The 20,211-nt window shown below is 42.4% G+C and overlaps 1 protein-coding gene across 3 annotated transcripts in view; it reads left to right on the forward strand.

Annotated features, from left to right (window-relative positions):
• Positions 1-19,615, forward strand: part of Astn1 (astrotactin 1) — a 339,793-nt gene extending 320,178 nt beyond the window's left edge. For all 3 annotated transcript variants that reach the window (XM_045159035.1, XM_004658763.2, XM_004658764.2), the window contains exons 21-23: positions 3,028-3,128; positions 12,887-13,070; positions 16,660-19,615. In XM_045159035.1, coding sequence (XP_045014970.1) covers positions 3,028-3,128; positions 12,887-13,070; positions 16,660-16,897 — 523 coding nt within the window. In that variant the 3' untranslated portion in view covers positions 16,898-19,615. The remainder of the gene's footprint in view (positions 1-3,027; positions 3,129-12,886; positions 13,071-16,659) is intronic.
• The last annotated feature ends 596 nt before the right edge of the window (positions 19,616-20,211 follow it).

Below are 20,211 nucleotides of genomic sequence, written 5' to 3' on the forward strand. Positions count from 1 at the left end.
CCTCTTTAATTTGACAGAGTGAGGAGGTAAAACCGCTGGCCTTACCCTGCCCCCCCACCACCCCCTTATCATACTTGCCCACAGGGACCTTGCCTTTCTGACCACGTGACAGCAGACAGACAATTAAAAAAAAAAAAAAAAGCTGAATGGGGACCAGAAGAAAACACCACACCAGGAGCAGGAAAAAACGCGAAACCATCAAGGCATTGCGGCTGGCAGGACAGCCAGCCCCCGCAGGCGGCTCAGGATACTCCTGCGCAGACTTGGAACTGGGGCCAGTCTGTGTCGGTTCCCACGCACACATGCCCCCACCCGTGTGATCACCGCGTCGCTGGCTACGCACTGAAGGTCCCAACCAGGCGGCCAGGGAGGGAACCCAGACGTCTTGGAGGAAGCCTTAAATGGACTTACACAGGAGCCCTCTGGTTCGCAAGCAAGGCTTATCTTTTCTGCCCAGTCATTCCAGCTATCTCTCTTGCTGTCCTGTGACTGTACCACGGAGGGGCGATAACGCTTTGACGGTAAACAGAGAAGGCCTTCCTGAATGACGACACCACGTGGCACTTCCACATGAAAACTTGTAAAGTGTTCCCCAGCCCTTAACAGTCAAATAAACTGGCTGCTCTCTTAGGATCCCGTGGGGCCAGGAGGAGGGAGCTGGGACAGCTGATGAATGGCTTTTAAGGTCAGGCTCTGTCTCTACTTGGAAGGTTGTGTGAAGTGTTTCCTTTCCTAATATCTGCTTCGTATTAAAAACTAAAATATACTATTAACTAGCTTGGAGCTTAGCAACTTAAATTTCTCACTAGTTGTCTTTTAGAGAATTAGTGTAAATATTAATTTTAATTAATCTCCCAGCTCTGGGTCTGTTGTAGAATAGCTGCAACTTACAGAAAGCAGAGCTGCTTGGAAGAAGGAAAAGGAGGAGAAGGAAGAGGAGGAAGAGGAAGAATGGGAGCCCTGGGGCATGTTGGGAACTGACTGTACACCTGATGTTGTAAAAGAGAGTCCATCTAAAAGCCAGCATAGTGCCTGAGACTTAGGATATTTTCTATCATTGTCTAGGATTAAGTGATGAGGGGGTATAAATGGTGACTCCAGCCATAGAGTCTAGGACAGACTGTGTGAAAAAGGGCTCACTGAGACCCTTGCAGTATGATCCTGCTAAGGTTTATTCCACACTGAATTCTCGTTTGTCTGGCTTCCTATCCCATGTAGGGGACTTTATGTGCATGGGAATTCCACACCATGAGGTGCAAGTCTGTAGTCTGTCCTAGCCCTGGCTATGCCCCTGAAAACCTTCACAGAAGGTAATCTGAGACTGAGTTAATGACTGAACTCAGATATGGAGCTAATTCAGCTGCACCTGCTGCTAGTTTGGGGCCCTTAGTCACGAATCTACAACTAGGCCAAGAAACTGACAATGCGTGTGGGACTAAATGGGAGAAAAAGTGGCTGCCTTTGCTGGGGGTTAGGGATCTAGGCTGGTCATGGCGTTCTAGATATATCCTAGTCCAGGGGTCTACCTGTCCCTGTGAAACATCCTTGAGGTCAGCATGAGAGTTTGCAGAAGAGGAGGGCCTAGGGAACAAGCGTGTTCATTTCCTCTGCCTGTCCTCTGGGCTTCTTTGTGGGAAAGAAATGGTGGGGAGGTGGGGGCGAGGTTTGTTCTTTCTGTTCTTGAAAGGAGCACATTTCTTGGAAGAATCATTAGATTCAGTTGCTTAAGTGACATTTATCTGGGTCACTCTGGCTATCTCTCTTTGGAGCAAAAGTCCCTATTTGGCATACATGAAGCTCCTGTGGCAAGAGAGCACAAGGCCAGGGGTCAGGAAGGCAGCCTCAGGCCAGCTCATTAGGCATGCCCGGCCAGTTGTCAGAGGCCCGGCTCAGGCATCAAGGGCTTATTCACAGCATGGTTAAGTTCACCGTCCCCTCTGTTCAGCAGCCTCCTGAGTCTCTTTACCTCCCCATTGAGCAGCTCAATGGGATTTCCACTGGTCTGGTGTTCACATTGGCAGAATTGTGGCATTTCCCTCTGGATCCCTGGTTCTCAGTGGGGTGTATCTCACTGGAAAGAGTTGTGCATAGGAAATGAAGTATCCAGCCATGACAAGCCAAGGGACTCTTCGTTAGCTGCTTCTCCCGACTTTAAACAATGGATTCGTCTCCAGCCCTTCTCATAAAGGTGTCAGCTGGACAAGGAACAGGACAGAACTAGAGGGATTTATGCAGTGTCACCTTGGGATGTTTCAGCAGGTTCTGTGCATCGTCACCACTGCCATCCTCACAGTGACTTTCCATTAGTCCTGCTAGCTTCCCCATGTAATAGGTAAGGGGAAACGAAGATCACCGAAGTTGGCTATAACTCTGCGTGGCCTCAGACCCAGGCTCTGCCCTTCTGTAGCTAAACATATATACTTTTTCCCTCACTCAATGGTTGTTAAAGTAAAGCTGTCATGCACCTGTGATGCCAGATACCTAGATGGCTTAAGCAGGAAAACTATTTGAATCCAGGAGTTTGGGCAATACACTGAAAAAGAAAGAGGAAGGGAAGAAAGGAAAGAAGAAAGAATGGATATAGAGACAGAAAGCAAGAGGAAAGGGAGGCAAGGAATGAACAAATGAAGGAAGACAGATGCATTACTTGACAGGGCTGATAAAGCACGGGTTTGTGGTCCCCATTTATAACATAGGAGGTCTGAGGTAGGGACCAAGAATTTTCATTGCTCACCACCTCGCCATGGTGCTGAGGCAGTTGGTTGTGGGATCTCATATGGAAAGCCAGTCTCCTTATCATGATGCTTTCTAACAGATTACACTCCAGACAGCATATCCCAACCTGAGACCCCAGATAGCAGAGAGAGGCTTCAAACAGCTTCTTTCTGGCCAGAGTGACAACAGTTATGTGTATCTCAGCATGATGGGAGCAGCCAGGGTCGCAACCCCCATCCAGCCAATTTTGAGCCTCTAGCCAGCTCAGCCCCTCCTTCCAAACACACTGTCACCCTTCCATCTCCCTGCCAGGTTCACCTTGTGGGGAGTGGACAACACAGGACGACGGTCCAGGCCAAGTGACGTGATTGTGAAGACCCCATGCCCTGTGGTGGATGATGTCAAAGCACAAGGTAAGAGACACTGAGGTTAGCAAAGTCTGCCCAGGTATGCCCTGGCGCCCCTCCCCCCTTGCCAGTGCAAGGAACGAGAAACCAAAGGAGTAACCAGAGTGACCCAGAGTTCAGCAGCAAAGGAAGAGTCCCGGCTCAGAGTAGAAACAGCCCATTTCAGGGGTGCTGCTTTGTCAGTTCCCCTTCTGCCTTCCAGTCTTAGCTGCATTCTGTGATTTCCTGTGGGTCAGGAGCCAGCAGAGGGCACTGATGTGGCCTCAGGTACCCCAAATTCTTAGGTCCTTGTGGAAGTCCCTGCCATTCCCTGCCCTCAGGGTGCTAGTGGGCCACTGGTGCTTAGCAGGTTTTTGTAGGTCTAAAAGGTTATTTTGAGTTAAACATGCAAGGCTGCAGATTTAGAATTACTGTATCACTCCCTTCCTAACTGCACCTAGAATTTAAGCCTACACTTTAAAGTTATTATGCTGCAGTTCTTTGGTAAAGAATTACCCCCTCTTTCCCAGTGGGATTGGTCCTGGTTAATTAGAAGCTTGTCCTCAATCAACAGCCAGCACATGATGCTCCCTGGCTGGTCTTGACATCATCCCCACTCTAAGGTTTTCACATCTCTTCCACAACCACAATTCCTCCACCCTGGTCACTACTTCTGCGGGGTTTGTGCACTAAGTACAGTGATCTGGTCTCCATCTATTGAGTGGAATTTAAATGGAATCGTATTTATTTAACAGAGATATTGGCTGATGGTAGAGTTTTGGCTGTACAGATTTCAGTCAGAGACAGACAGTGACTCAGCTAGTTTTCTGGTACCTCTCGATTGCCTTATATGTGGTTCCTGACTCTGGCTATATCACATTAACCAGGAGGGATATACACCCAAAATGCCTGACAGGTGATACCAGGATGACAAAAAAAAGTGGGGGTGGGGAGGAGTGACCTAGACTTGCTTTAATGCTGGTATTATATGCAACTTTGAAAATACTTTTGCAATTAATCTTCATTCTAAAGTCATGATATTTTTGAGGATATCTGATCATACTGAGACTTCCATAGATTCTTTAATTGATTGCCACTCTTGGGACATAAATATCTAATAGGCATATTGGGAGCTATTATACCTCACCCACTTCTTAGTTAATCTACATTTCAACCTCATTTCTCTTACCTTCCTCAGATCTCTTTCCCACATCTACTATAGGAGCTTTGCACATGTTGGACCACAGGCTGTGTACCCTTCCCACTGACTAACTCTTGTCATCAGCCTGCAAACTCAGACCAATTCTCCTTCCTCAAAGCAGAAGCGGGCAGGAGCTCCCGTTAGGTGTCCTCATAGTATCATGTTTGTCCTTCATAGCATTTCACCCAGTCTCTTACTGTAATGACATGTCTTTTTTACTTCACTAATCAGTGAGTTTCATGGAGGCAGGGGCCAAATATTTTTGTCCACTGCTGTACCCCTGACATTTTGAAGGCATTCTGACTGGTCACAGAAGAATTTAGCTTCCGCAGTCAACAGCCTAGGTTCAAATTTCTATCCCACCATCTACTTGCAAGTTACTCTATCCCATGACTCAGTTTATGACTCACTATTTAACCCCAATTTCCACTTCCTATACAATATGTCCATGACATATATAGAAGGGTATTATGTATACAACTCAAAAGATTTCCATTTTCCCTGAAATTTGACTAAGAAAAGGGTTATTTTGAAAAAAAATACCCCCAAATTCTCACTTGCAGGCTGCTAGTGTTGTGGGATACTGCTGTAGAATGAAGACATGTGCGCAGAGGTGGTGATGACTTTGAAGGTATCTGAAGCTCCTCAGTGGTGAAGCCAGTCTGGTTGCACACCCCCAGCTGAGAATCTCTCAAGGAGGTCCTGACACCCTCAGTCATCACCTTCAAGGTGCCTTTTTATTAGTTGTCTGCTGTTGTCACTGCAAGAAGCAGTCATGACCTTGGAGGTGCCAGAGGAGGAGGCAGCTGACTGGAAGAACCTGATGGAAAAGATTGGCCAGAGAAAGGATGGGGCATGTTGCTACCTGAAAGACAGTGGCCAGTGCAGGAAAGCTTGTCTGGGACTGGTCATTGTCCTATTTTTCTCCTTTGAGTCAGCTCTGGTCCCTGACTATATCAAGATATGTTCTACCTGCTTGTGCTTCTCCGACAAAGAAGTTTCTGAAATCCCAACAGACTAGCTAGGGGAACAAGAGTCAAATCAGTGCTGAGAGAATGAAATGGCACTTGTAGGTACACTTATCCATCAGCCAGAAAGGAGTTCTGCATAGAGAAAATCTGGATATTAATGAGTTTGACTAATTGAGGGCATCCTTGCAAGTTAATACAGTTGTACAAGTTTCAAGGAAAAAGAATACCACATATGCTTTGTTTCCTTCAAACCCAGGTGGTGATCATAAATGTAGTTCCTGGGTCTGAGTTTAAATCTAATAACAAGTGGGAATTACCTTTTAAGTGACCCAGAGCATGATGTCAGCTCCTAATTACCTAGCCAGAAGCCAGACACTGTCCTTCACATTAAAATTTTTCCTAAGCTAGATACTTTCTAAGAATAATTCATCATGTCACGATATTCAAGCCACTGTATGAGTTTATACTAGTGTTTTATTGAAACTAGCCTCATGGAACAGGAGCAAGCTGTATCAGTAGTAAACTAACACTGTGGGCTGGCCTGGAGGTTAGGGAATGACACCCTATAAGTTCTCCATGCAGCCACATAGAGGGAAGGAAAATTCTCATCCATCACTCCCTCATCATCCTTCCTCCTTCCTTAATGTCACACAGACATATACCCATTCCTTTATTTGATCCCTCCTTAAGCAAGTGCCATCTCCTGTTATTTGATGCAGAACAAGCAAAACTAATTAGACAAATCTTTTCAAGAATTTTGTAATCTATTTATCATCCAACAAGTACTATCAAATGTCTACCCCAAGCATTAGGGACACAGTTCATGTAGTAACAAGAGCAACAGACAATAAAACAGTAAAACATATAATATTTTAAGTGTTGGTATCAGTTGTGAAAATAAACAAGTGGAACATGAAGAGGCTAGAATTTTGAATATTTTGGTTTGGAAAGTGAAGGAGGAAGCCACACAAGATACTTGGAGGGATCATTCCAGAAAGCAGCAAGATGGGATTCTAGGATATCAGAAGAAGACAAAGGAGACCCCTGGTTGTTGATAATGGGAGAAAGAGGATCAGGGGAGGACTTCGCAGAGGCTCTGGGCACATCCACTGAGGCTGCATCATCAGCAGGAAATGATTGTGTATGGGATTGTAATAGGAAGCTTGAAAGACTTGGGGCAGAGGAGTAGTGCTAGACTTGATTTGTGAAGGCCTTTGTCACTGCTGTGTTGAGAACAGCCTTTGAAGAGCAGTCTAAGATGGGAGTAGAAGTCTATGGCAATTCAAAGAAGACAGAATGTTTCTACTATTCCATGGACTACAGGGGTTTTGAGAGATGGGCTGAATATCAATATGCTGATGGAATAATAACAGTGATTTCCCTTGGGTTGAATGTGGAGCCTGAGAGCAACGGACGAGTCATGTTGATCTTGTTATATATTGCTAAAAATACTGTGAAAAATTTTGTTCAGATGTTGAGACAATCTAGGCTGGCTTCCTTAGTTCAATGGCTTCTGTTTTCCTAAATTTTTCCAGAAATGCCCAAGCACTGTGGCTATTCAGTAAGAAGGCAGAAGAGTGAGCAAGTGGAGTGATAAAACAATGGGCCACACAGAACAGGTCACATGGGAGAGCTGAGGCAACTGGACTAAGTTTAATAGCAGTAAGAGATAAAGAAGCTATAAGATGGGGCTCTGTTCATAGTATATGATACTAAGATTTGTGACTTCAGCAGTAGGAATAGCTCTCAGGAATTATGATTGCCTTCCACTGGCTAAAGGCCTATAGACCTAAAGAGCCCTCTCCCACAGAGAGTGATGTCATTCTCAGTGGAAATGACATAGAGATGAACTGAAGCCACATTCATCATGAATATAAAAGATAGGTCAGGAAATGAGTAGAAGGAAACATGAAGTAGGTGAGTTATGTAAGTGGAAGTGTCTTAACATATATTTGGAGAGAAGAGCAATTGTTTGATGTGACCATGACTGTGAGAGGCTGGGAGGTTACTATTCTTCAGGTCATGAGAGAAGAATGCCTCTGTCCTGGAGAAGGCTTCCACCAAGACAGGAATATGGAGAGAAGGAAGAATATATGCCCAGGTTAAGGGTGAATAGTTGTGTGCCAAGTGATAATGCTGGTCCCAGAGGAAGTAACAAAAATCCCTTTTTGAGATTTTTAAATTTTTTATTTACTTTTCCATTTTTACCATTTCCATAAATATACACATGTATATGTGTGTGTGTGTGTGTGTGTGTGTATTTCGATGTTATTCTCCCCAATTACTCTCTCTTATTCACCTCCCTCTCTTAATAACACCCTTTCCCCTCATCAGTATTCATCATACTTCCATGCCTTTTTTTCTCTCTCATCTCTTTTTTTAATTTATTTTTTATTAATAACTTCCATGATTATAAAAAATACCCCATGGTAATACCCTCTCTCCTCCCACCAATTATCCCTCAGAAACTCCATTCTCCACCATACGCCCTCCCCATCTCAATCAGTCTTTCTTTTGATGTCATGATCTTTTCCTCCTCTTATGATGGTGTGAGAATGCAAGTTCTTAGGCTCTACCTGATATCACTGCCCCAGGAACTGCAATGGGAGCCAGCAGTGTGGGTTATAGTGAGCTGTCCATGAGATTCTGATGTTCGCAAGTGTGAAAGTCATTTGCATGTAGGGAGGAAGCCCAGAGCAGCTTGGGAAGACATGATAAAGGGAACATGTATGTAGGGCTGGGGGAGGGAGAAGGGATGCAATATGGACAGTGTTAAGCAAGGTAGAGATACAAGGCCAGTTGACATGGTTTGCCTTGTATTTTCATGTAGAATGATACCATCTGTCACTTCTGTGTGAGACAGTCTTGTGTAGAACACTAGAAGTGATGAGTGAGGTCCTATATGCTGAGAACCTTTATGATGGAACCAAGAAAACCATCACTGTTTGTGCCAGACGCAAAAGGGCAGCTACCACTGGGAGGTGGCAAGAAAGCTCACCTCTGTCCCTGAAGCCCCTCCATTCATTTAAATCTGACTGTTTTCCCAGGCTCCTGAACTCCTATATTTTAGCCTCTTTATTTTTCATGGCATCAAAGGAAACATGACCTAGAGGTACTGATAGTAAAGTAAAAATATTATCTGCCATCCTCCTCTTCTGTTCCTCACTTGATCCCAGACATATTGGCCTAGTATAGCTTCAGAGCACTGGCAATGACACTGCCTGTCCCTGTCTGCACTTTGAAGTATGTCACACAGCTCATGTCCTTCCCGGGTCTTGTGCACAGTGCCCATAATGTCATTTAGCTTTGCCATGACCACCCTATCCACAATTGCATACCCTGTCAGCACTCCTATCCTTTTCTCTCCTGTCTTATGTTTCCTTTTTCTAGAGCTATAATGTTACTTATTTCTAAAATTTCTTTCTGAGAAAGTACAGAGGTGTCAGGGCCTCTTGTCACTTCCAACAGACTCCAGACACATGCAGCACTTTGTGCATCTGGCTTTATGTGAGCACTAGGGAATCAAACCCAGGCTATCAGGTTTTGCAAGCAAGCACTTTGACCGCTGAGCCATCTCTCCAGCCCCAGTTAAATATTTTTGGTCAACTGCATTCTCTGACTCTGTGGTAGGTATTCAGGACACCAAGAAAGTAACTTTTGGCTCTGTCTCCATTGGCACTAGCCAAGATAGCAAAAAAAAAAAAAAAAAGAAAAGAAAAGAAAATCACTTCTATATCTGTGTCAGTTCTGGGTGAAAAATTGATTCATACCAGCCCACGAAACCTATGGGTATATATTTCATTCTCAGTAGTATCCATAAGTTAGCTTGTAATCATGGCAAGGGAGCTCATTGTTTTGCCTTTTAGCTAACAGATTTATGTAGACCTATTTCTGGCTTCGGTACCTGTGAACATAGTAAGAAACAAAGCACCCCTTATCTCTTGACCAGATGCTAGTACCTGGCTATTTAGTGAGAAAAAATGTAAAAGCATATCCCTTTTTGAGATTTTTAAATTTTTTATTTACTTTTCCATTTTTACCATTTCCATAAATATACACGTGTGTGTGTGTGTGTGTGTGTGTGTGTGTGTGTGTATTTCGATGTTATTCTCCCCAATTACTCCCTCTTATTCACCTCCCTCTCTTAATAACACCCTTTCCCCTCATCAGTATTCATCATACTTCCATGACTTTTTTTCTCTCTCATCTCATTTTTAATTTATTTTTTATTAATAACTTCCATGATTATAAAAAATACCCCATGGTAATACCCTCTCTCCTCCCACCAATTATCCCTCAGAAACTCCATTCTCCACCATACGCCCTCCCCATCTCAATCAGTCTTTCTTTTGATGTCATGATCTTTTCCTCCTCTTATGATGGTGTTGTGTAGGTAGTAGCAGGCACTGTGAGGCCATGGATATCCAGGCCATTTTGTGTCTGGAGGGAGCATGTTGTATGGAGTCCTGTCCTTCCTTTGGCTCTTAGATTCTTTCCGCCACCTCTTCCACATTAGACCCTGAGCCTTGGAAGGTGTGATAAAGATATTGCAGTACTAAGCACTGTGGTAATTTCTTTCCATCACCATGATACTTTCTGAGTTGTCCCAAGGTCACTGCCATCTGAAAAGAGAAGATTCTCTACCAAAAGTGAGAGTAGAATTAATATAAGGGTGTGGACATTAAGAGAAGTGCTTACTGGGCAGTTTGATAAGCATAGTATATACATTTAGCCAGACAGCAGCAGATGTTACACCCCTAGGGCTCATGACTACTCCTGTTTTGAGTTTTCAGTATCAGGGATGTATTCCCTCCCGTGGAGCGGGCCTCCAGTCCAATTAGATGGCATTTGGTTTCCCCCCATAACAGACATGCCACTATTGTACCCATTGGCTCATTTGGTCTGGCTGGCAAAATATAAGGCTTGCAGTGTCCACTGTTGAGTATCTTCACTGGTGATTTCTCTTTCTCCCATTGAACTGTATGCAGAATGGCTTCTTCCAGCTTTCTGTCAGCTGGTCTACATGGAGGAGGTTATCAGCTCAGATCTAGCAGGAATTCTCAGTGGCCTTACAGCCCAAGTATATGGAGTCTTCAGCAATAGGGTCTTACCATCTATTCCTAGTGGGAAGCCAAGGGCCTCGGCAATGGCCTATAATGTTTTGGGGTCATCAGGGACCTCCCTGGCAAACAACTCACTGGAGGTATCCCATCCCTGGCACTGAAAATAACAACGATCTATGGCTCCTGAGTGTTCCATTGTCCAGAACCAGAGGATTCCATATGATTTATTTGCATCCTCTTAGATTTTGATTAGTTGTCCCTCCACTTTTCCTTTACTCAACTCTTCCCCAGATCTCATTTTGGGCATTTTCACCCCCATTAATCTATTCTTCTACTTACATATATATGATACCATCCTATTAAGTACCCACCCCCTTCCTTTCCTTGCCTTTTTAACAAGCATGTTGAGTCAAATTAGGGTTGCTTGTATGACCATGGGTGGAAGATCATTTACTGTGGAACAGGCAACTGTCCAGTGGACACACCACTGAAGAACCCTGCTCCTCCTCTTCTAGTACCAATGGTTGCCATTTGCTACTCTGTGAGGTCTGGGTTCTGATTTTTTTAATTCATTATTTATTTATTTGAGTGGGGGGGAGAATATGTACCAGGGTCTCTAGCCACTGCAAACAAACTCCAGACACATGTGTCCCCTTATGCATCTGGCCTATGTGGGTCCTGGAGGATAGAACTGGGTCCTTTGGCTTTGCAGGTAGATGCCTGAACTGTAAGCCATCCCTCTAGCCCCAGGTTCTATTTTTTTTTCTTTTTTTCTTTTTTTTTTTTTTTTTTTTTGGTTTTTCAAGGTAGAATCTCACTCTAGCCAGGCTGACCTGGAATTCACTATGTAGTCTCAGGGTGGCCTTGATTGAACTCATAGCGATCCTCTTACCTCTGCCTCCCCCCAAGTACAGGGATTAAAGGCATACGCCACCACGCCAGGCTGGGTTCTGATTTTTAATGTAAAAATATTTAATAAATAGTAAATTGCTTTGAGCCATAAAATTTAAAAATATACAAGGCTCTACAAAGTCATTGCTACTTTGTAACGTCATAAAATTCAGTCTTAGCAATGTAAGTCTTAGAATTAGAACCATTAGACATATAAGTTGAGCTGGAAGATTATTCATTCGGAATCACATCATGTATTAGACTCAGTTTTGGGGACATCACACATCTCCATGCTTCTCTTTGCATCTGGTATAACTTAGAAAATGTTCTGGGTTCCACAGCCATTGTCTCTCTATATTCTCTGCACTGCTTGCAAGTATTACTTGATGGCACTTCACTTCACCCCTGAGACAAATCCTTGTCCCATGCTGCCTGGCCTTTTGCTTTTACAGGATTAGTTGGTTCTCGGGCATATACAACCTAGAAGCACACAGGTGTCAAGGCTTCCTGAGAACAAACTTGGTCTTTGTTTCTCCCTCTGTGTGCACTGGAAGACATCAGTAGCTTCTTATGTCCTTGCCCACAAAGTGTAGCATCCAGCTTCTCAGGAAGGTGCTGCCAACAACCTAGCATCCTGTGTTATACTTACTCTGTCATATCCCTCATTGCCCTTTATCCTCCCTCCTGCTTCTCTAGTCTTGCCTTTACCAATGAGATCTGAGTATATGAGCTTTTGCCTCAGGTTATATATTTTTAGTAAACTTGGGTAAGACAAAGAGTATTACAACTTAAACTGACCCTAGACTATCCTTGTCAAAGGTATTTATTTTATGTAAGAGAAAACTGAAGCCCAGAAGGACAGAGGTAAAGTGAATTATGCAAACAAACTTCTCAGATATTAGGTTCAATAATCTTTAAATAATATCATGCAAATGTAAGTATTCATGCATACATACATATGCACACATATTTGCACATAGGTATGCACATACACACGTGTGCACATGTGCATTTATATTCACATGTATATTACTTGTGGTCAGGTGCTATTTATGTATATGTTGATCAGTAATGGACCACATATACCAAAGTGGCCCCATAAGATTATAGTGGAGCTAAAAATTTCCATTGTGTAGTGAAGCTGTAGCAGTCGTAATGTCATAGCATAGGGTGTTCTCATGTTTTTGGTAATGCCGGTGTAAATAAACATTCTGTTCGTCCATTCATTGAAAGTATAATGCATTGAATATGGGCAATACACAATGCTTGATCATAATAAACAACCTCTTATTGTAAGTACTTTTATTATAAATCACTTACTATATTGTAGCATGTTGTTTCACACCAGCAGCAACTTCCAATATCTCATGTCTCTTGATTGTATAATTTTCTCTTATTATTCATTTAATAGTTTAGTTTTAATTTTAGGGAAATTTAATTTTAATTTAGTTTTAATTTTAATATTTAGTTCATTATGACCCAGAAGCAAATGATGTAACCTCGGTATGCCATACATCAAGATGTGTAGTAGGCTATATTAACTAGGTTTATAAGTACACTCTATAATATCTGCACAATGTTGAAAATACCTAATGATGCATTTTTCAGAGCTGTTGTTAAATCATTCATGACTGTATTTGCCTTTTCTTATCTCCTCAGAAATAGCAGATAAGATCTACAATCTCTTCAACGGCTATACTAGTGGGAAGGAACAGCAGACTGCCTACAATACCCTTCTGGATCTAGGTTCCCCCACCTTACATCGAGTCCTCTACCATTATAACCAGCACTATGAGAGTTTTGGGGAATTTACCTGGAGGTGTGAGGATGAATTAGGCCCCAGGTAACCAACAAACTGCACAATCTCTTAGAAAGACTATGAAATTTTGCCCATCCCCACTCCTTTTAGTTTGCACAACCAGACAGCATTCTTGGAAAGAAGAGAATGAGAAGAAATATTCACCTTCCTTTTGTTCCATTCATCATGACCATATATTGCTATCTTTTGGGAACAGACATTACTAGAAATTATAGTTTTTTTTAAGGTAGATGTGATAGAGAAATTTTGCATAAGAATTTTAAACCTATGTTTTCTAAATAATTTAGGGACTCATAAAAAATGAAATATGTAGGGCTGGAGCAGTGGCTTAGTGGTTAAGGTACTTGCTTACAAAGCCAAAGGATTCATGTCTGATTCCCCAGTTCCCATGTAAGCCAGATTCACAAGGTGTGGCATTTATCTAGAGTTTGTTTGAAGTGACTGGAGGCCCTGACATGCCCATTCTCTCTCTCTCAAATAAATAAATAAAAATTAATAATAATAATAATAATAATAAATGAAACGTGTCAGGGAAAGTGAGAGTAAGACAAAGAAGTAGAAGAAAGAGAAAAAGAAAGAAAAGAAAGGGGAGGAGAGAGGAAGAAAAGTGAGGAGGGATAGGAAAAGAAGGAAGGAGGGAGGGAGCAAAGGCAACATGAAGAGAATCAGTGTTGTTGAATCAGCCCAGCACTTAAAGAAGTCTTGTACTCCAGCTCACATGTGCACTGCAATATCACCCAGAAGTCAGTTCACCCCATTTATCTGACTTCTAAAAGAAGATAGCACAGTGAAAGTCTGTTGTTCAGGACATCTTCCTTGGGTTTTCTTACTTTTGAAGGAAAGAGGAAATTTAGAATGGTCTTCCTAAAACAAAATGATTATTTGCATAAGGCTCTTCTTGCAGTCTATCAATTATTTACTGGTGCTTATAAGGAACGGTATTACATGGGCAAACAAAGACATTACTATGAACCGAGGGAAATATGTAAGGGTGCTTAATCTGTCTTATCTTAATTTTGATAAGAAACAAACCCTGAGCTAGAAAATAGATGTGTATTAAGAAATATCCTTTCTACTTTGTGTCCTGACCTTGTTCTTCTTCAGACCTAATGCATTCCTCTGTTGCCCATCTTCCTTCTTCCTCCTTTCCTCTCTGCTCCTAGCTCCCTTTTACTCCCTGCCTTTCTTCTGACATTTATTAAGTATACATATACAGTTCTTTGTTAGGGATATAAATGCTGCAATTTCAATAGCACTAACATTCTATTTTTCATTTAGATTTCTAAGGGCATTTGGAATCTTTAAATTTTCCCTTTTGTGACTAGAGAGTAGAAGGAAAATTGGCCAATGCAGAAAGTAAGCAGGGAGGGAATGCTGATGTCACTGTGAAGCAAAGTCTGCTATTGCCTATGCACGCTCCTCCTCACACTATCCTCCCAGGGCCTCTTTCCTAGGTTAATACTGGTATTTCACAAATACTTAGTAGAAAACATTGTGTTGTTTCATTAGCCTGTGGAAAATAAAGTCTTGCTTTTTAGTGTCATGGATCTCAGAGAGTACCACAGGAAAGGAAAAGTCAATCGCCTTGAGCGATGGCATCAACCCTTCTTTGGGTTCAGATGTGAGAATGAGCAAATATGGGTCTGTGGGTACACACTTCCTGTGAGCAAGCAGAAAGGATTCCCTCAGTTAGTTAAAATCCAATTCCATTAAAACTTGTGGACGCCTCCAGACGAGTTGAGGTTGCAAATACTCTGACAACAACACGGGGTTCTACCATTACAAAGAAAGAAAGCCCTAGGCTCTGAGTTGGTCAAGGACAGACCCACAGTAATTATTATGTAAAAAACAATATGTGAGCAATGAAAACAGCAACAAAGGCTCCATGGCCTAATTCAATTCACTGTTGTGAAAGGCCACTGCTTGTGTTCCTTCATCTGCCTGCCTCTTTCAGATGATGAGATGCTAGCTACCCTCATTCTTCCTTTCCCATTCCTTCCTCAGTCTCCTGAGATGATCAGCAAATAATGGCACACAGTAGCATGGATTATGAGAAGGACTAGCAGAATCCTTGGTGAAAATGACTTTTGGAAAACCTACCTGACCAAACTGCCAACATGGATAGGAAAAGTTTCATTCTCCCAAGATAACATTTAGTCAGCAGACAGAGTGTTTGTTTGATTTCTTTTGACTCGTGACTATCAGAGAACATATGAGTTCTGTCCAGTGTCGTCACACCAGTCTTAGCTCCTGGACTTTGCTGTCGAATCTCATACCTTCCCTTCATTATCATCTCCACCTTCCTTTCACATGCCCTCTAAGGAATGCAGTGACATCACCTTTGGTGAGGCTTTCCCTGATAGGACAGAAGAGGAATGAAATAAATTTAGTTATTATTCTTTGAAAGATTATTAGAAATAGGGTGTTTAAAATTTCCTGTTTTTGGGGGGCATTGTTGATGAAAGCAGAAAAAAAAAAATTCCTCAAATGAGAAATGTGCCTCGTGGTTAGTTGATCTTGCAAGGGGTTACTGGTTGTTGAACTCTCCAGACAGCATTTTGAGCTTTACATAAGCGTGCTCAGGTAAGAGACCACTTTGCTTGGTTCTCTGGCCACTTAGGTCTTGAGGAATAAGACAAGAAAACAACCCTGAGAGAGGAAGGAGAGAGGAGAGCAGAGTTACTCCCAATCTCACATACATTTGAAAACATTGATTTTTTTTCAGGGCCTAGAACACACACTGTGGGAGACTTTGACACACAGTCTGGGAAAATATATAGCACCCAGCCAATTCGGTGTGTCTCCTTTCCTGATGTCAAACATAAAGACTCCTTGATAACTACAGTTATCAGACCTTGCTAGTTTTGTCTCTGATCACTTAGGATATGGGAGAGAGAAGGGATCTACAGTGGCTTACTACTTTCTTATCTTCTCCTTTCTTTTGATTGAGGCTTAATGGCACTGACAGTAGCCTTTTGACTTTCTGAGGGAGATGCAGAAATTGATCACGAGCTCATCTGGAGAGGATAATTAGGTGATGTGTGCCAGTGGGAGTCCGCTTTGTCCAAAGAATATTCCTGCGCCAGTGTGAACTGAGGGCCTATTGTCCTCGTTGTTTTTGTACAATAATTACCCCAACACAAGCATAATTGTCACTTCACATATCCCCTCACTTCAATATATTGGCTGCTTTTATTGGTTTAAATATAGTCTTGAAAGGGGAGATACTCAGCCATGCATATTACTTGTCATTTAGTGATGATAAATTACTAGGTTTAAATACCATTGATTTGGATTGTCTTTCAAGACTGTTCACTCTAAAAGATATGTATTCCCACTAAACTACTAGCTATTTATTTCACCCCCCTTATTTTTTCTTATTGCATTTTATTTATTTATTTTCATACCTACCCAACTATGTCTGCCTAACCATCCCACTTATTCATTCATCACACAGTCGTTCATTCACTGGACAAGTATCTATGGGGGAATCTGTTGTGCTAAGAGTGAAATAACAATTGAAGTTTGGAGCATCACTCTACCAGTGACTCCTTTTTTCCTTACTGGCCTTCTCTGTGTTCTTACATAACTATCTTTTGTACTTTGTCCATAGGAAAGCGGGGCTCATCCTTTCCCAGCTTGGGGATCTCAGCAGCTGGTGTAATGGACTCCTCCAGGAACCCAAGATAAGCTTGCGGCGTGGCACACTAAGATACCTGGGCTGCCGCTACAGTGAGATCAAACCCTATGGACTGGACTGGTCAGAGCTCAGCCGGGACCTAAGGAAGACTTGTGAGGAGCAGACCCTAAGCATCCCCTACAATGACTATGGGGACAGCAAAGACATCTAGCATCATGGGGCCAAAGAGTGGCTGCCAAAGTAGAGGAGAGAGGCGGGGCACATCTGGGTTGGTTTGTGGATTTTTCAACATTTTTAATGGAATATCCAGAGCTCCACAGGCACTGTCCAAAAAGGGAGAAAGTGATTATTGCTCCGTGTAGGACTTCCCTAGTGTGATGTTCTCCACCTGCATGATCAGTGAACCCGCCAGCCAGTGGCTTCATGCAGCACCATTTTTCCTTAGAGAATTACTTTGGAACTCGTTTTGGTATTAATTTATTTCATCCACTTTCTTACCCCACAAGTTTCACCAATAAGCTCAAGAGCTTCTTCATGCTTTTCACAAAGAGTCTGAGGTTGAAGCACTTCTGCTCAGCAAGTTCCCTTGTCTTTGGATGGAGGTGAAGACGGAAAGCTTCACCTATCTCATACCTTGCCCCAGGCATTCCTTAGGAAGCATCTCACATTGAGAGCCTAAGCCCTGTGTGCACAAAGATCATAAGAAATTTGGGAGGTGGCTCTTGTCTATGCCTCATGGATTTTCTCCCAGGCAAGCTTGTTACCTTCTCCACATCTCCCAGGTGAATCTAGCTTCTGTGATGGGCTCACCAGGCTTCCCAGAGTTTTAGGTACTCTTCCATATTAATCAGGGCTTGAATTAAATACCCTCTGGGTGATCTCTGTCCTCTCTTCTAAACAACATGACCATTGAGAACCAGGAAGGTGCAACCTATCAGATGCAACTCAAGAGAAGTTATTAGTCTGATTTGAAGGAAATAACTAGTATTTACTTTAAAAAATGCATTCCTTTACATGAAATTCTATAGACCACCAACATAGATCCAAGTATCGTAATTCTACTTAGCCCCATGCCTCTTGGCAGGAACAGAATGGATTGATCTGAAAAAAAAGTAAAAGAAGCATTTCTGTGTACCTTCTCTTTTAAATTTTATTAATTACATTGCAAGTTTTTCTAGGCTTTTCTCTGATAATGGTCAGCAGAAGGATTCTGCCGTTATCATCTCCCTCTTGTTGCCAGGAGTAGCGCAGCTTCTGCAGCTCTGATCACACACGAGCGTGGAGGTGGCATGTCCACTCACTGCTCAAAGGTGGCATGGTGACCTAGGTAACAGGGAGGCCAGCCTTTCAGAAATAACCTCTTGGGGCCATGTTGACCAGTGGTGACTTTAGCTGCCCCGCCTTACTTTTGGCCACTTGCCTTGACCAGGACTCCTTACATGGAAATACATGACAAAGATCAGAAAGGAGGCAAAGACCCACCCCCCCCCCGTACTCAATGAGCCTTATTGATGTTTTACAAATGGGAATAATAACAGATGACATTTATGGAGTCCTTGCTGTGCGCTATAAGCTTTTTAACTGAATTCTTATACAATGAGCACTGAGAACAGTACTGTCCTTGTCTGCTGGAAAGTGACAAGGACAGTAAAGCTGGAAGGGTACTCAGCTAACTCTGAAGTACAATGCACCTGCATTATAGCATGAGTCCAGGTGCCTCCAATACAGGATTGTAACCACCCTGTGATTCTCAGTACAGTTTTCAGTGTTATCTTCAGCACACAGCTGTCCAACTTCTAAGCATCACAGGAGATCTGCCCAAAGAGCTTCAACTTCCCTGAACACCACACACAGATGTGCCCTCTAGGCAGTGATGGGGGAGGAGCCAATGTACGCCCATCACCTGTGGAGCCAGGGCACATTGGTACCCTCAACACTGCTGGTCACTGCCTTTCCCATCGGTGAGTGGGGGCGGGATGACGTTACCTGCTATTCTTATTCAAACTTCTGCTTCTTTCCAGGGAAACGTGGAAAGACTTAGCTTATACTTTCTACTCCACCTACCTAGGACATTCCTCTGCTTCTAGAGCCAAGGAGAGATGAAATCTTGGCTGTTCCACTTGAAATCAATGCAGGGTCCTCAGTTAAAGTGTGTGTCAAAAGGCAGGTTGTTCACTATCACCAGACAAGAGGATGTTACGGGATAATAGGGCAGAACTTGCAGCATCTCCCTGCTGCTATTGTTTTGCCATTCTTCTATTTGGGAATATACAGAAAAATGGTGTCTTTATTTTGAATATATAAAAAAACAAAAAACACAAGGCTGCTGGTACCTTTCTGCCCCAGCAGTGGTAAGATGGGAATTTATGAGCCAGGCAGGGAGGGAAAAGGGTAACATCATGGGTAGGGATGGTCTTGAGGTGGTTGTGCAAGTAGGTGGAGGAATCATCCCCCACAACATCAAGACCCTTTAGACCACACCTGTCCACATCTCTCAATGTTTGCTTGGAGGAACTCATCCCATCTAGAAAGGGTGATGCTACTGAGCCAGTATTAAGTTTCCAAACTGCCAAACAGACCCCAAGGGAGTCAATTTTCATCCACCAATACATCCCCAGCTCTAGTGTATTATTGAGACAGTTTATCCTTGAATGCACACTAACTGTGTACAGCATCAGACTCTTATGTGAGTGTGCGATCATTTTTTCCACAGAGTTTTGTCCATTCATTATCTTCAGTTAACTGCACTCCTTGATATTCAAATGTTCTATTAAAAATTAAGTATGAAAAGAAACACTTTACTACTGTAGAAGAAACAAAGAATATCATGTGACCATCTTCAAGTATAACAGTGTTGTTTAAAAGAGAATTATTGTACAATTATGAGAAGAATGATAATCGACTAAATAATAAACAAAACTGTTAGTAAGTGTTGAGTGTGTGGATGTTATTTTGTGTCTTTAAATAATCTAAGTGATCTAATGGCTCAGTGGGGAGGGAAGTTGTTGTCATACCTTATATTCCAAATATGTAGTCTTTGAAGTCACCAAGCTGACAAAAAAGGGGACATCATTTTTTAAACACAGCCAAATATAAACTTAGTCTTATGTAGTAGTGAGCCTCATCTTTTATCGCCTTCTCCAAGTAAGTACACAGTGAACTATATTTGTTACAAATATGCTGTATTCCAAACAAGCTGGTTATCTCTCAGAATATGACATGTCATGAGAAAGACACACATGGAATCTACCAGTGTAATGGTAAGGAAGATTAAGATAAAGAACAGGATGTAATGGAAAGTGCTAGAACTTAAGCTTTTGGCATCTAAGAAAAATATTGCTGAAAGTCTCCCCAGACACATTCTTGTGTTCTGCAGAGGCATTTGGGATTGGCTGAATATTATGAAACTTCTTATGATGGGTAGCCCAAAATGCTTAATCTTTTTCTTCCTCTCTACAATGTAACATTATATATAATCTTGGCTGTAACCAAGATTACATGTCACAAATCATGTGATTCCTTTAA

This window comes from Jaculus jaculus, chromosome 1 (genome assembly GCF_020740685.1).
Source record: "Jaculus jaculus isolate mJacJac1 chromosome 1, mJacJac1.mat.Y.cur, whole genome shotgun sequence".
NCBI lineage: Eukaryota > Metazoa > Chordata > Mammalia > Rodentia > Dipodidae > Jaculus > Jaculus jaculus.